General features: G+C 41.9%; 1 protein-coding gene across 1 annotated transcript; it reads right to left on the reverse strand.

The window, feature by feature from the left end:
* Nucleotides 1-11,734: 11,734 nt before the first annotated feature.
* Nucleotides 11,735-14,495, reverse strand: LOC125185318 (putative jasmonic acid carboxyl methyltransferase 2). The gene is made up of 4 exons (XM_048081840.2): nt 14,354-14,495; nt 13,831-14,235; nt 13,074-13,343; nt 11,735-12,351 (listed from the first exon to the last, which is right to left on the reverse strand). Exons 1-4 carry the CDS (start codon nt 14,426-14,428, stop codon nt 11,977-11,979), a joined length of 1,125 nt encoding a protein of 374 aa, XP_047937797.2. The 5' UTR covers nt 14,429-14,495; the 3' UTR covers nt 11,735-11,976.
* Nucleotides 14,496-15,286: the final 791 nt, after the last annotated feature.

Consider the following 15,286-nt stretch of genomic DNA (forward strand, 5'->3'; position numbering starts at 1 on the left):
GACTATGTGTCTCAGTGGATAGAAGCTAAGGCCACCACAACATATGAATCGAAGGAGGTGGCAAAGTTTTTAAAGGCCAATATTTTCAACAGATATGGAGTTCCTCAGGCCATCGTCTCGGATCAGGGAACTCATTTCTGTAATCGCACCATCGAGGCTTTGATGAAGAAATATGGTGTTCACCATAGAGTGTCGACTCCGTACCATCCCCAGTCTAATGGCCAGGCAGAGATTTCTAATCGCGAGATCAAGGCGATATTGGAGAAAACAGTTAATCCGTCATGGAAGGACTGGAGCAAGAGGCTCGGAGACGCATTGTGGGCTTACAGAACTGCTTTTAAAACGCCTATTGGAATGTCGCCTTACAGGCTTGTGTTTGGCAAGATGTGTCACTTACCTGTTGGTATTGAGAACAAGGCGTATTGGGCAGTGAAAGAACTAAACATGAAGCCGATAGCTTGCGAAGAAGAGAGGAAATTACAATTGCAAGAATTGGAGGAACTTCGGCTGGAGTCATTTGAGTCTGTCATGTGGTACAAAGAAAGGACGAAGTTATGGCATGATAAGAATCTCCGGGTCAAGTAACTTCATGTGGGACAGAAGGTGCTCCTTTTCCAGTCCCGACTCAAGCTAATGCCAGGAAAATTGAAGTCTAAATGGATCGGCCTATATACCATCGTCGGCATCCGAGCAAACGGAGCAGTGGAGATCCAGGGAAGTGCTCCGAACTCTGTTCCTTTTCTTGTCAATGGTCATAGAGTGAAAGTCTATAGGGATAATTCCGAGTTGTGTGTGGTGGACAAAGTTCCACTACATGCACTCCCTACTATCGCCTAGACGGACGAGGAGATATTCTCGATGAATTCCTAGGTCAAGGAGTAAGTTAACAATTTTGAAAATACAAACTGAACCAGGGAATATCGGGAATACTCTAAGGAAGTGTGTAAATAGTTAAATTACTTTTCAAACTTTAAAAAAAAAAAAAATCCAAAAATATTTTCGAAGCACCAGACTTCGAAGGAAACCGATACCTTATATTCTAACCTTGACCTGGGAGTCTGGAACCTTCAATTTTTTTTATATAGGGTCATGTCTAGGGAGTCGTCTGGAGGAGAATCTGAAGGAAGAAATCAGGGGAAACTTGAAGGAAGAGGTCAAGGAGGGATCTGCCGATAATTATGGAAGTTGTACGGTTGCTTACATCATACCTGCAACTGCACCATCCTTTCATCAGAAAAGCTACCGTCGTCTCTTTCTCTCTCCAATAATCCCAAATCGACAGAAATATGAAATTTACTCTCCCTTCTCTCTACTTTTGTTCTCTCTCTCTAGAAAATAAACCCTAATCCAAATTCGACCAGATTTTCTTTCAATTTCAGATCTGCAGTGATGGATTCAACCCAACTCACCGGAAGTTCACAAAGCACGGTGTACGACCCAACCCTGTTGGCGGAATTGACGCAGAAATTGGGGAGCGTTGAGAAAGCAAAAGAAGTGTATGCCCTGTTCGCCGCTAGCCTGATGCCGTCCGCACCGGTCGTACCACCACTGACAATTCCGGCAGACTCGGCTGCACAACCGGCGAATCTTCGTGAAGAAGGACCGCAAGATTCTACATCTCAACGTGCAGAAACCGCTTCACAAGAGGCGGAGAAAGAGGAGGCTGTACACGAACGGCCGGAGGGTGACGGACCGACGAACGACGAAACCATGGTGGAGACAGAAAGGCAAGAAAATGAGAACCCTAATCTTGAAGGTAGGGAAGTTTGTGAGGGGGAAACCCCTGTTTTAGATGAAGTTGTGGAGGGGGTAACCCCTATTGTGGATAGTGTGATTGAGGGGGAAACCCCTATTGTGAAGAATGTTGCTGAGGGGGAAACCCCTTTGGAAACTGGGGATGAGACCCCAATTGATTTCAGAGGTGCGACCCATGAGTTCGTGGAAGAGGGGGCGACCCCAAGCGGTGTCTGGGGGGAGAACCCCATTTATATTGAGGGGGCAACCCCGATAGTGGAACGTGAAGGGGAAACCCCAGAAAAGCTGTCGGAAGAAGCAGATCTACTTACGATTGGAGTACCGGAGCCCGAGGGAGGGCTGAAATTGATTGTGAACCTGGTGGGTGACCAGGATGAAGATGAACCTAAGATAGATGAGAGGGCAGAAAGGAGGCGCACCAGGGGGAGTCTCCTCGATAAAGTCGATGACTTAGTTCCTGATGCTGCAGAGGCAGAGGAGCGCCGCCTGGCCAAGGAAAGGGCGAGGAAAGGAAAGGCGGTGGCGACCTCATCTACCCGGTCTAGGAAAGCTCCCTCCGTCAAGGAGGTCGAGGAGACCCTTTCCCCTATAACCGAGGAACCCTCTGTCGAGGAACAAGATGAGCCCATCCCTGAGCCCATCTATGACTCTAAAGAAGCTGAAGAGGAGCCTATTCCAGGACGTCCGGAAGTCTGGCTGATTAAAGAGTTGTTAGAGGAGATGAGGCAGTTCGACGACCAGAAGCGGATCGCAGTGTACAAGGAAAGATGTAGCGCTGGGAAGATGGCCAAATCTGGGAAGCAGTACAGCTCAAGGGAGCTTAAAATGATTGCATGTGACAAGGAATTTCGCGCTTGTATCTATTCGATAGGATTTGAGTGAGGGTGCCCGTGGATCTAGCAAGGGAGTTTTTCTCCACCTTTCGTTTGAAGAACACCACTGATCTCGACGCGGATTCTATAACGTTCAGGCTTTTTAATGAAGAATATGAGATGAGCATTCGGGAATGGTCTCTGCGGATGGGGTTGTTTACCCAAGCCGAGGATGAAGAGGGGGCGTGGAATGATAGGATGGTTGGAGTGCCGAAGAACACGCCCGGTTTCAAGGTGCAAACGACATGGGAACTGATCACGCACCCCAAGGTGGGAACGTTTAAGTCCAGCTACTCCAAAGCCTCCCACATTGAAGACCAAATTCTCCGTTTTGCTCAGACGTTTGTCAGTTACAACTTGATGGGTACCGCTAATCCAGCTCTCACAACTACCGACCTCTACTTCACATGGTGCATGGCGAAAGGCGTGAAGGTGCACCTAGGATATTGGCTGGCTCAGGCATGCCACCAAATGACGAGCAACCCTGCGCGTCATATGTATACCTGCCACCTCCTCGGCGCCTACCTCCAACGAAACATAGAAATGAAGATTGCCAAGGCCGCTCCGTTGGTAGTCATGTGCGAACCTCCGGAAGTGTTCAGTGTTGATTATTTTTTCAACAAGGGGTTGCTGCAGACTCATGGCACCAAGACTCTCTTCTACTCGTTGGGAGATAAGGTGAAAGCAGAGCCTGAGGAAGCCGAGGAAGCCATGCCAAGTGAAGAGATTGAAGAGCTACGCAAGGAAGTCCAGGATGTGAAGAAGGAAATGCAGTCGATAAGGAGGGAAATGATAAAGGAACTTGGTGGGATCAGAAAGGAATTGAATGGGAATCGGGAGGAAGTGAAGACCCTGATGGGCAACATTGCAGATTTGGCGGTGAAGTGCGCCAAACAAAATGAGCGAATGACGGAAGCGGTGGAGCTTTCGATGAAAATTTTGAAGTGGCTGCAGCAGACGCTCCCCTTGACCCAGTCGAAGGTAACTCCTGGGTCCAGCAGTGAAGTCAAGCAGCCCATTCACAGTAGTCCCTCCGTCAGGCAACCGCAGCAATCGCTCAAGCAGTTGATCTCCCCGCCCGTTCCCAAACAAGTTCCAGCCCCATCTAAATCAAAGTTTATAGTGAGGAAGCCAGTACTCGAACAAGCAGCACAGGAGGAGGAAGAGCTGGAGCAGCCAGCAAAGAAGAAAGTAAGAATGACCCGACCCGGAATCCCACCCCAGTCAGGCTCTCGAGGGAGCCAGCCCCAGAAGTGAATCACCATCCCATGACCAAGTAACTTTTAATTTTCATTCTTTTAGTTTTTTTTATATTTATGTTACCTATGTGTGTTTTATAATTGTTTGTGTCTTCTCCCACTTAGCCCACTGCGTGGTCTAAGTGTGAGAAGTTTGTATTTTCTGTTTTATTGTGCTTTTCTCACACTTAGCCCAATGCTTGGTCTAAGTGTGAGAAGTTTGTATTTTCTGTTTTATTGTGTTTTTCTCCCACTTAGCCCAATGATTGGTCTAAGTGTGAGAAGTTTCTGTTTTTGTAACCTGTTTTGTTGTCTGTTCCCCCCCCCCCCCCTTCATGACGATGGCTTGGGGACAAGCTTGAGTGAAGTGGGAGGGGGAGAGGAGTCAATGCATTATTTTGTCTGCATGTTAAGAGTCTGTAAGTCTAAGTTTTGTCGCATGAGCCAGTGACTATAATACGGCATGATTCCCTTAGTGAGAGTAATTGAAAGTAGGAGGCATTCCAACTTAGAAGCTTCTTCCTTTAATAAGCCAAGTCAATCTGAGTGAAGTGAGAACGAAGGAGGATGCCTTTACTTACTTAGTTATGAAGCCCTATTATAATAGTGAGTTATAAGCCTTAAATAACTTCGAGCTAATACATGTTTAAGGGCCACCACTGAATGCTTAGGGAGAAGAGCTGTGAAGGAGAAAAATGGGAAAATGGTATATGAAGGTATAAGCTGGACGAAGTCCAGGGTAAGGTGTTATAAGCTGGACGAAGTCCAGAAGAGAGGAGAAATGGAGGAATAAGCTGGACGAAGTCCAGATAGGAATAGAAAAAGAAAACGAAAAAATATATATAAAAGGAGAAGAAAAAGAAAAATATATATAAAAAAAAGGAGGAATAAGCTGGACGAAGTCCAGAGGGAAGTTGTCTAGAAGGCAGGAATGATAATAGCCTGACCCAGGAAAATGAGGAACTCTCATAACCCGACGCTTCAGTGGTGTAGCATTAACTTAAGAGAGAATCGATCCTAACATCCCTGGTGAGGAATGAGTGATCGAGTGAATCCAACAATCGGGTAAGTAAAAGGCTATCTTGACAAGCTGACAGATTGGCTAGGTAAAGGAAGGGAAAGGGCCTATTTGGAGGAGTGCAACCTATTGAATTGACCTTAATCTTGTGGGGACGGATGCCTAAAAGTTGAAGCTAGCTCATGTATATGTGTTTATGTGTTTGTATGTTTTTTCTTAAACTTTTTAAGTTTTTAATTGTGTCTAGGTCTAGGAGTCTGTCTAGAGTCCAAGGAGTCGGTCAGGAGATAACATTGCTTGAAATTCGCCTTATTCTTTTCTTTTCTTGTCTTTATACTTGAGGACAAGTATGGTTTAAGTGTGAGCAGTTTGATAAGGCTAATTTCATGCATCGGTTATATGGTGAAAAGCGTTACAATTTGCTGGGTTTAACATGTTTCCTAAGCTAGGTGTGTGATAAAATCGCTAAATCGAGGGAATGCTGAAGGAAACGGTCTAGCAAAGGAATGAAGTGAAGTGAGCAGAATTCAAAGGAAAAGAAGGCGTGACGGAGGGAGTCTGTAGTTGAGGGCAACAAAGTCTATCTATACCTCGGTGGGCCCCACTCCAACGCCTATAAATAGAAGAGCATGCAACGCACAAATCATCACTTTTCACTCTCTTTTAGCTCACACACATAACACACACTTGGGAATGGGAGATCTGGGGTAGTTCGGGTTACGAAAGGGATTCATTTCTTTAGAAAGTCTCAGTTGCAACACCGTCCGCGTGTGGGCGAAGATACAATCTCTTTAAATTTCAGTTGTTTTGCACTTTTGCGGTCGAACTTCACTTTTGGGAGTTGACTTGGCTGTTGATGTTACTTGTTATCCTTTTGCTTCTGTTGGTTTGCGTTTATTTGTGATATTTCAAGTTGATTTACGTAGATCTTGCTGCTGAGAGTTTATTTTAACAAGTTTTATGTCGATCTCTGTTTTGTTTTGATGTTGTGGTACTCGATCTGGGAATTTGGTGATAGATCTGTGGTTTGTTGACTGATTGGAGGTTGTTGTTTAAATCTGAAATGATGAAGTGTTTCTGTTGGTTGGAGTTTGTATCGGACGCTTGGATCCGGAGTGGATTTAGCGTCTGAGGTTGGATCCAAAGTGAGAAAAATGCGTGGCAGCAGCCAATACCAAAAACAAGTCCAAATCCTTGAACATGATTATTACGCATCCTTCTCTGTGGGATCGATCCCTACTTTCCTATACTAGGTTTAGTAAAGAGGTTGATGGTTTTTGAAAGAGTGCTCTGTGTGTCCGACGACCAGGGCTTCCTACGACCAACGAGTTCCTAGACCGCGTGATCTAGTGGATTTGCTGGACCAAGGGAACCTGTTTATTTCCTTCTGTGCGCACCGTGAGAGCAAATCAACACGTACTTTCAAGTGACCACACCGAGTGTTAACTTGGAACATGAAAGAAGTGTTTTTTATTTTGTCTGAAGCCAATGGCTGCAATTTTGCAAGCCAAGGATGCCGAGGAATGGACTTAGAGCATCCACAATAGCGGCTAGCCGAACTATTGCAACCGGCCAGCCGAGACTCGGCGAGAAAATCGGCGTGGGCTAGCCGATTCGCATGCGCTGGCCGCCATTGTGGCGTGCCGATCGGCCAGCGCCAATTTTCGTTTTTTTTTTAAATATTTTTGAAAACCTATATATACGCCATTTTAGTTTCATTTTCATTTGCACCACTTGTTTTAACAAGTTTTCTCTCTCTCTAAATTTCTGTACAAGAGCAGTATCGAGCGATGGACAACAACAACGAGTCCAGTCCGGCGACGAGCGGCTCTCATACTCCCACGGTACCCGTGGGATCTGGATGGGGCTAGATGGGCGGGCAGATGGGCTCAGGGTTTAACGTCCCTTGGCAACAGTTGATTGGGATGATGGCTGGAGCGCCGATGGGGGTGCAGGGGGGAACCGGGGGGATGCCGTGGGGGATGCCGGGCGGGGTGCAGGCGAGTGGCGGGCAGGCATCGGCGGGGTGGGGAGGTATGCCCCAGATGCAGCAGCAGATGATGCAGCAGATGATGGAGATGATATGGCAGGGAGGGATGCAGCCCGGTATGCATCCCGGGATGCAGGGGCCACCGGGGGGGACGTGGTCTATCGTCCCTCTCTTGATTTTTTGACGGCTTCGTCTCACACGTCGACCCAAGTGGAGACGCAGTTCACTGGCGATGACCTTTTATCATTGCATGAGATGGGGATCGATCTCGGGGAGCCGGACACTCCCGTTCCAGCGGGCCGAGCCGAGCCGAAAAAGAAGAAGGGGAAGGGGAAGGGGAAGGGCAAGGTGGTCGGAGAGTCGTCGCAGCCCGCTGTTGACAACACTCCCACGCGGAGGAAGTGGACAGAGGATGAGTACGCCGGCGTGGCCAAGGCGTGGTTGTCGGTCTGCGACGATCCGCTGGTTGCGAACAACCAGCGGGTCGTCAACATGTGGGCGAAGATTAGAGCAGCCTACAGGAGGAACTGCCCGCACGGTAAGGACTACAGCGGGGAGGAGTGCCGGAAGGGGTGGGAACGGACCAGAGTCGCGGTCAGCCGATTTTCGGGGCTGTACGCCAACGCCCTCTGCCAGCTGACTAGTGGGCAGAATGAGGAGGACGCCCGGAGGATAGCGGAGAGTCATTCCCCTTGCCGGGGAAGTATAAGGAGTTCACCTTCTGGGAATGCTATGTGTTGCTGAAGGACTCCGAGAAGCTCCGGGCGGGGTGCGACGCTGGGTGGCCGAAGAAGCAGAGGTTGAACTATTCCGGCGACTACAGCGGCAGCAGCGGCGGATCCCACGACCTCCCCCCGGATGCTGAGGAGTTTCCGTCCCCTCCATCATCTACTCGTTGCCCTCGCCCGGTTGGCCAAAAGTGGGCCCAACGGGCAGCGAGGGGAGGATCCCCCCTATCGCCCCAGGAGGTCATCTCGGCACGCACCCACGCGCGTACACCTTATTCTCGCGTGCAAAAACAGGAGGTCTTCCAAGAGAGGAAGGCCGCAACCGACCCCACGGGGAAGAGGTTTCTCTACTCAATGCTCGAGAACATGCGGGTGGATTTGGATGCCTCGAGGGAACTGGTGGGGGGTTCAGACGCGGGCTTAGATACCCCGGGTGGAGGCGGCGAGGATGGCGGCGGCGACGACGAGGTGTAGAGAGTGGCGGGGCTCGTGTGTGGAAGCCCTTTTTTTAAAAAAAAAAATCATGTATTTTTTTTTATCTATGTACCTTTTTTTTTAATGAAATGAATGGATTTTCCCGTATATATCTCGTAAATTTAATTCCGTAATTTAATCGTAAATTTAATTCCGTAAATGTAGTTGTTTTTGAATTATTTTTATTGCGGCTGGCCTATGCCTGGCCTATTTGAGTAAATGCTGACGTGGCAGGTGGATTTTTAGTGCTGCTGACGTGGCAGGGAGAGAGAGTGGCTGACCTATGACTGACCTATTCTCATTGTGGATGCTCTTACAAAGGAGAAGGAGTTGTGAACCTAGTTCTTGCTTATTGTGGAAGTTCTCCTAATTTTGTACAATTCTATTTCTCTTACTTACCTTTTTACAACTATGCTAGATCTTTGTAAATTTTATTGCTAGAGTTGACATTTTTCCTGTTGGAAACCAGAAAAATGTAAGTAAATCCTTCGTCCCATTGAAGATGATCCATTTTCCTTTTTAATTTGTCCCAATTAAGATGACCCATCTATATTACTGAAAGGGAGAGTTGGATGGAAAGTCAATATTGCCCTTTTTGGAGGAAAATTGTGAAACTATTTTGTTTATCCTTTTGGTCATTTTGAGAAATGACAACCATTGGATAGAAAAGAGGCCGATATTATTGAATAAAAATTGGTCCAATGAAATACAGAAAAAATGGCTTCTTCAAGAAGTTTAAGACATTTATATAGACATAACATTAATTGAACTAAGCATTTTTGTGGATTGATTTTCTGAATTATGAAGTGCTTGGAATCCGGCGACAGCTCCGACAAGAGGGCGGCAGGCTGAGGGAGATGGGGTGGTGGCAGCAAGGCGGCGGCTGGCCGAGAGGATACGAAGGATCCGAAACGAGAGAGATTGGAGGAAAGTTGAGAAGACGAAAAAGAAAAGGACTAATTATCTGATTATTTTTGTTGCAGTCGGCAACAGCTCCAAGCCGCAACCATCATCGCCGGCGTGGAAGCAGACGGCAGCAGTGGTTGTGGCGTAAAAAAGAGAGAGAGATGAGAGAGAAAGGTGAGAAGAGAGGAAAGAGATAGAGGAAGCGCCGGCGTCGCGACTGTGCAGGCTAGGGAGGAAGGCAGCAAGCGAGAGACTGGTGTTTAGTAGGTAGGCGGAACTGAGGTGGTGTCCGGCGGCGGCGTTCAGCTGTTTCACCGATTAGAGGGAAGAGAAAAGGAAATGAGGGAATCGAGGGAAGCGCCGACGTCGCTCGCCGGCGACGCGGCTGTGCAAGCTGGTGAGGGGAGGCAGCGAGAGAGAAGGAAATGAAATAAGGAATCCGCTTAAAACCATAATCATTAATTAATTGTCACTGTTTATTATAAATATTTATTTTTCAATAGTTATGTGATTTTTTAATAATTATATATTTGAAGTGTGGTTGATTTTTCATTGTTTGGAAGTACTTTAATCTATTTATTCAAAGAATTATTGATTTATGAACTTCTTTTAATTTATTATTCTCAATTTATTTTATTTACATTGTAATGTTTTCGCTATAGATTATTTATGTCAAAGGTTAAATATAAGTTATATTTTCAAAAGTCACGAAATTTTAGTCTACAGTAATGAGGTTGATGTTACATTTGATTCTATTATAATGTTGTTTACTAAGAAATTTTACATGATATACAATATAATCTATTAGTTCATTATATTATTATTCTATCTAGGTACTTTTTAGGTTATGTTTGATTCTTTTATAGTAGTATAATTTTTTATCAGGGATGATTAGTAGTTACTTTCTTAAAAATGTCATAAAACAATAAAAGATTATTTAAGAATTCTTGAATATGTAAAAGTAATTATTAATCATTTTTATAATTGATGTTTAAAAGCTTCAAAACTTGGCACATCGATTTTGTGTATGAAATCGTCAATTTTAAAAAATATTCGTAAGAAAGTAATTATTAAAGATAAATCTAACCAAAATTTCTAAATAATTCAGTATTTTAGTGTTAAAAGAATAAAAATGGGTTGAAAAAAATATGGATAAAGAAATAAAAATATGAAAGTACACTATTAATCATCAATTTTATAAATGATTTGTAACAAAGTGATTAATTATGCATTATAAAAGTATAAAACTATTTATTTGTTCAAATAGTTTTCTTTTTTTTTCTTTTGTAAATAGTAGTATTATATTTTTCTTTATTTGTATATCTTATTCTATTTCCTCTATGCATCTCCTCTTTTGTTATTTCATTTATTTTATACTACTTCACTCATATCAAATATTAAAATAATTTACAATCATCTGCTAAAATATGAAATGTTTCAATGAGAGTGGGTTGAGAGAAGTACAAATATCTTTTTGTTATTGTTTATAATATTACAAATACTTATTTGAATTAGTTCTTATCTGTAAATATATTTTTATACTTATTTACTCTACATTCTTTATTTTAAATTAATATATCTTTATTATTTTAAAATCTTTTGTCTTGTGCATAGCACAAGTGGTAACACTAGTTACTTACAGTGGCGGATCAACATTTTTCGTTTGGGGGTGCGATAAATAATTTTAACGATTTGAAGCTTCAAAATCTGATAAATTTAATATTTTATTTTATTTTTTCTCTCATAAAATCTAAAATTTTAATTTTAATAAAACAAACATCACGTAGATGTGCAACTAAAGGAAATAAAAAAGATAAAAAAAAACTAATTATATATTATGATGAAACATGCATTACACGAGAATGTGTGTGAATTTGTGTTGGTTTTTCAAACGAATTTTATAATATTTAACAGATATAAAGCAAAGATATTACTAAATAAAATGCAATATATGAAGATACTAGACAAATAGGATAAAAAACTGATATAAGGCGCCGCTGAGGAGAATCGAACCCAGGCCTCAACAGTGGAAGACCAGAAATCATACCACTAGACCAACTGTACCAACTTATTTTGGGGTACACTCGTACCCCTTTGTTCTCACGTGGATCCGCCACTGGTTACTTAAAATAAACATCTTTATCTCTACTTTATTTTCTCTATCTTACTTTACTCTCTTCTCTTACCACACAAAATATAACTGCATAAAATCTCGTGTCGCGCAAAGAAGGAGTCATCTTGCTTAGGACGGAGGGAGCTAGGACAATTTTCTTATATTTGTCATGTTCTCTTATTCCTCACCTAAAGCCTTGTCTTTCTGAGATTCAACTTATTGATATTAAAATTCATCCCTGGAATTCATTTTGTTTGTATTTGTATACGTACGTTGTTGAATTTGTATATTCCATAATTTAATGTAAATGTCTTTCAATAATCGAGAAATGTTAAACTAGAATTTCAGCTCACTATTTTTGTGTTTATAACGAGGGTACAACCGATGATCATCCCTCTATTAATATGTAAACAATTTTCCTTGCATTAAGATGACTACTTCTCCTAAAGAATAAATGCTCTAACCAACAAAAAACAAATCTGCTAAGGGGGGGAAAAAAAAAGCTCTTAATAGCCATCTAAAGAAATAGCATCAAACAAAACTCATAAACGACAAAAAACATTTACACATGATCAAATCACCACCATCAAGTAAGCACGAAGTAACAACACGAACAAAAGAGATGAATCAACAAATAATCTGACTGAATCGCGCAATCCATCTCTTGATATTTCTCGGTAGATCACAGTACTATTCAACACCATAAAGTCATGTTATGTCTTTTTTTGGTTGAATTATGACATGAAAAATATAATATCTCTGAGTTATACCACAACTATTTTCTAAAAATCTCTTTCTAGTAGGGTCGGTGAGGATTGAGATCCGTAACCTCGTCACTAATACCACTGAGATAAAATACTCGGGTATTGTTTTCTAATTCGACTAAAACTTTCTTGTGAGAGAAACCACAAGATTAATGTGCTTAGCTATGGTTTTTGAGAAATAATCTTGGAGAAGACCATGATATCTAGTAAACAAATCATCTATAACTTGGGCCCCAAAATGGGACTCCATCATTGGCTCCACCACTGCCCTAATAATCTTGGTAACTTTTAGGGCCTTTTCATCAATTTCATCCAAATCAATATTGTTGTTAATATTGTCCAACACCAGACCTCCATCCCAACCAATCTCCAAAGCTGAGATCTGATTCACCACAAACGAACCTTCTTCTTCTATCACATTTCTCATTTCCTCAGCTGATGGTGCATAATATGGAGCATCCAACGAGTCGATTTTCTCTTCTTCCACGACACCCTACATACGCATGAAATTTCAAGTTGAGTTTGTTTTTACGAACGAGCCAAAAATTGGCAAGCAAACTATGTCAAAAAATGTTACTACAATATACTAGTAGCAAAATCAATGCAACAACAAAAAGTACATTAAAAGGCAAATGTATCAATCTTGCAGCACACAACATATTCAAGTGACGCCCACATGATAAACGATCAATGCAAACTCCTTGTACCGATATCCTGAGTTAGGCTATTTTCCCCTGGGTAGCAAATGTACTATCTGATTTTTTCTGACGCGTTGATGGTTGTAAGTTGTGTGCGCAGAAGAAAAAAAGAATAATTTTGTTAAAACTTCAGGTTAGTTTACTGATTTTTTTATAAAATGAAAAACTCAACTTAAATATACGGTGAATAAGAGTTCATGATGTATAGTTAAACAAGAATATAAAAATCCAATAAAGAACCTAAAATAAGAGAACACCCACTACTTAACGCAGCAAAAAATTGTGGCCGCTAAAAAAACAACAAAAGTAAACTCCAAAATCTGAAAATCACCAAAATTATGACTTGAAAAAATAAATGCCTATATACGAATTTATGTTTGTATTTTATTTATTTTTTAGAAGTGAATTTGTTATTAATTGGTTGCATGCCTGCATATATACTGGCCCATCTCATAAATTTTGTGTGACTAGTAACGTCTTACAGCACTAGTTTCCAAAAAAAATCATAGTACTATACCTCTTGGGCCATGGCCATTAATGCATGGGCCAGAAGCTCCCACTGATGGCTGCCCACTTCTGCCGAGGCATCCGGCGATGTGCGGCCCATAAATGACAGCACCATCGTCCCTCCGGCCACCACCTCCACCGCCCGCGACCTCAAAAATGCTAACATGTCTCTCTTAAACTGCCGTAGGTATGCTTTCACCACAAATTCCGGGCTCGTTTTGGATATGTAAATCTTTCCTTTGTTGAGATGCTTTCCCGACTTTTCCAGACCCGATGGTACCTTCATTCGTTAAAAAAATACGTTAATAATGTTCAATTTTATGAGGCATGAGGTATGGTCTCATTCACTGAAACGTACATGTAATACTTTCATTCATCAACAAATACATTAATAATGTTCGATTTTACTGGGGCTAGAGAACGGTCTCATTAATCCTACTGATATATGAAGGGAAGATAACCGAAGCCAAGTATGGTTTGGTGGTCTGGACACATTGACACATGGCAATCTAGAGAGAGATTTTGCATGAAATTGTGATTGATCGACTAGACTTACCAAATGACAATATCTACGGATATTTTTGTTTCATACCAAGCCTACTTTTTAAAAATTATGTAAATTATATTATGCTAAAATTTCTATCAATTATATGAATCACCTAAAAAAATCTTAAATAAATTTTAGAAAACATAGACTTTATTATTATTTTTTTTTTTTCTGCGTTCGCCCTTGATCACGAACTCAGATAAACGTCGAGTAATTTTACCTGAGAGAGCCAATGAAGGCTGGATGAGGAATGAACAAAATGCAAAGAATTTTTGGGAAAAAGTCTGCCGTAGAAGGAGCCGGCCATGGCGGATATGAAGCAGCGGTCGGAACTGACGCCCTTGTTCTTGCTGAGGGTGGTGCTGAACTCAGGCAACGACATGAACACGTAGTTGAAGTCGTTGCAGGGGAGATCGTTCAGCACCACCCTCAGCTCGGGCATCGGGAGGCCAATCTCGCGACACGTTTTGCGGACATTGTCGATTATCTCGGAAACCGCCATCAAAGTGTTGGGCCCCGAGGAGCAGCCGAGATCGGCTATCCCCATGCTCTTCGGGAGACTGTTTTCGATCGCTCTGAACACTGCCTTCTCCATCTCTGTCTTGCCGTGTGATATTATTTGCATCTGCATGAGAGAAAAGATATATATATTGTGAGTGTTGGGATCGTCGACTGCACATATGCGGGATGAGTTTGTAACCCAAACAGCAAGGGGAGAGAGAGAGATAAATAAGAGTTCTTACTTGGCAGGTGCTGTTTTTGGCGTAGCTAGCTTCTCCTTCTCCTTTGTTCATGTGAAGAATTGACACTTCTCCCATTTTTGAATGTTTTTGGTGTGTGATTTTCGAAATTACAAAGTTTGTGATGAGGAGTAAGGGATGGGAATGTATATTTATAGAAGAAGCTGGGGGACCTTTTTTGATGGTGAGAAGTACTATGGTGTTGTATCTTTCACGAACCGCCCAATAGGTAAATTCGCGGTTTTAGTTCTGAACTTGTGATCATCGACGGTTCTGGTTTTGGTTCAAAATTGACGGGTTTTTTTGCGTTATTCCAATTTTTTCGGTTTCTATGATTTTTCGATTTTCACAGTTTTAGTTAACCATCGACCACGGTTCCAGACCAGTATGTCGGTTTTAATCTAGCACGTATGAGATGCTACTATTTAATCATGCATCTCTTCAAAATATTATCGTTTACTTAATACTTTAACACTCACAAATTTTCTATATTTATTTTCAATTGCTAATTATTGTAAATATTTATTTATTCACGATAACATAATAACAATATAACAACCGCACTTTGCCATAGGTGTAATGCAATTATTACTAAGTATAGGAGTATATATAACAAGTATAAGTAGTAGGTACCGTTTTCTACTGCTTCTCCTTCTCCATTGTTAATTGAAGAACTGGCATTTCTCCTATTTTTGAATGTTTTTGTGTATGAATCATTGGGTTATGTTGGTGAAAACTATGAGAACTAAATTGCCTTATCTGCAATTAGGGCAAATTTTTATTGTGTTTTTAGACTTTCACTAGTACACATCCACATGCATTATGATGGCATTGATCGATAATATGCTAATCATTTACTACCATATATTCGAGGCATTTCTCATAATTAGGAAATTGTTGCAAATTCAAGAAATATATTACCAAAGGTATAGATAT

Source organism: Salvia hispanica, chromosome 1, assembly GCF_029641045.1.
Source record: "Salvia hispanica isolate PSC_SH4W2 chromosome 1, Shi_PSC_v1, whole genome shotgun sequence".
Taxonomy (NCBI): domain Eukaryota; kingdom Viridiplantae; phylum Streptophyta; class Magnoliopsida; order Lamiales; family Lamiaceae; genus Salvia; species Salvia hispanica.

Excerpts from the sequence above, each read along its gene's own strand:
- LOC125185318 (XM_048081840.2), bottom strand. The coding sequence starts at position 14,428 with ATGGGAGAAGTGTCAATTCTTCACATGAACAAAGGAGAAGGAGAAGCT. Across the intron at positions 14,236-14,353 it reads CCAAAAACAGCACCTGCCAA|ATGCAAATAATATCACACGG; the intron begins GTAAGAACTCTT and ends TCTCTCATGCAG. Across the intron at positions 12,352-13,073 it reads TAATGGCCATGGCCCAAGAG|GGTGTCGTGGAAGAAGAGAA; the intron begins GTATAGTACTAT and ends ATGCGTATGTAG.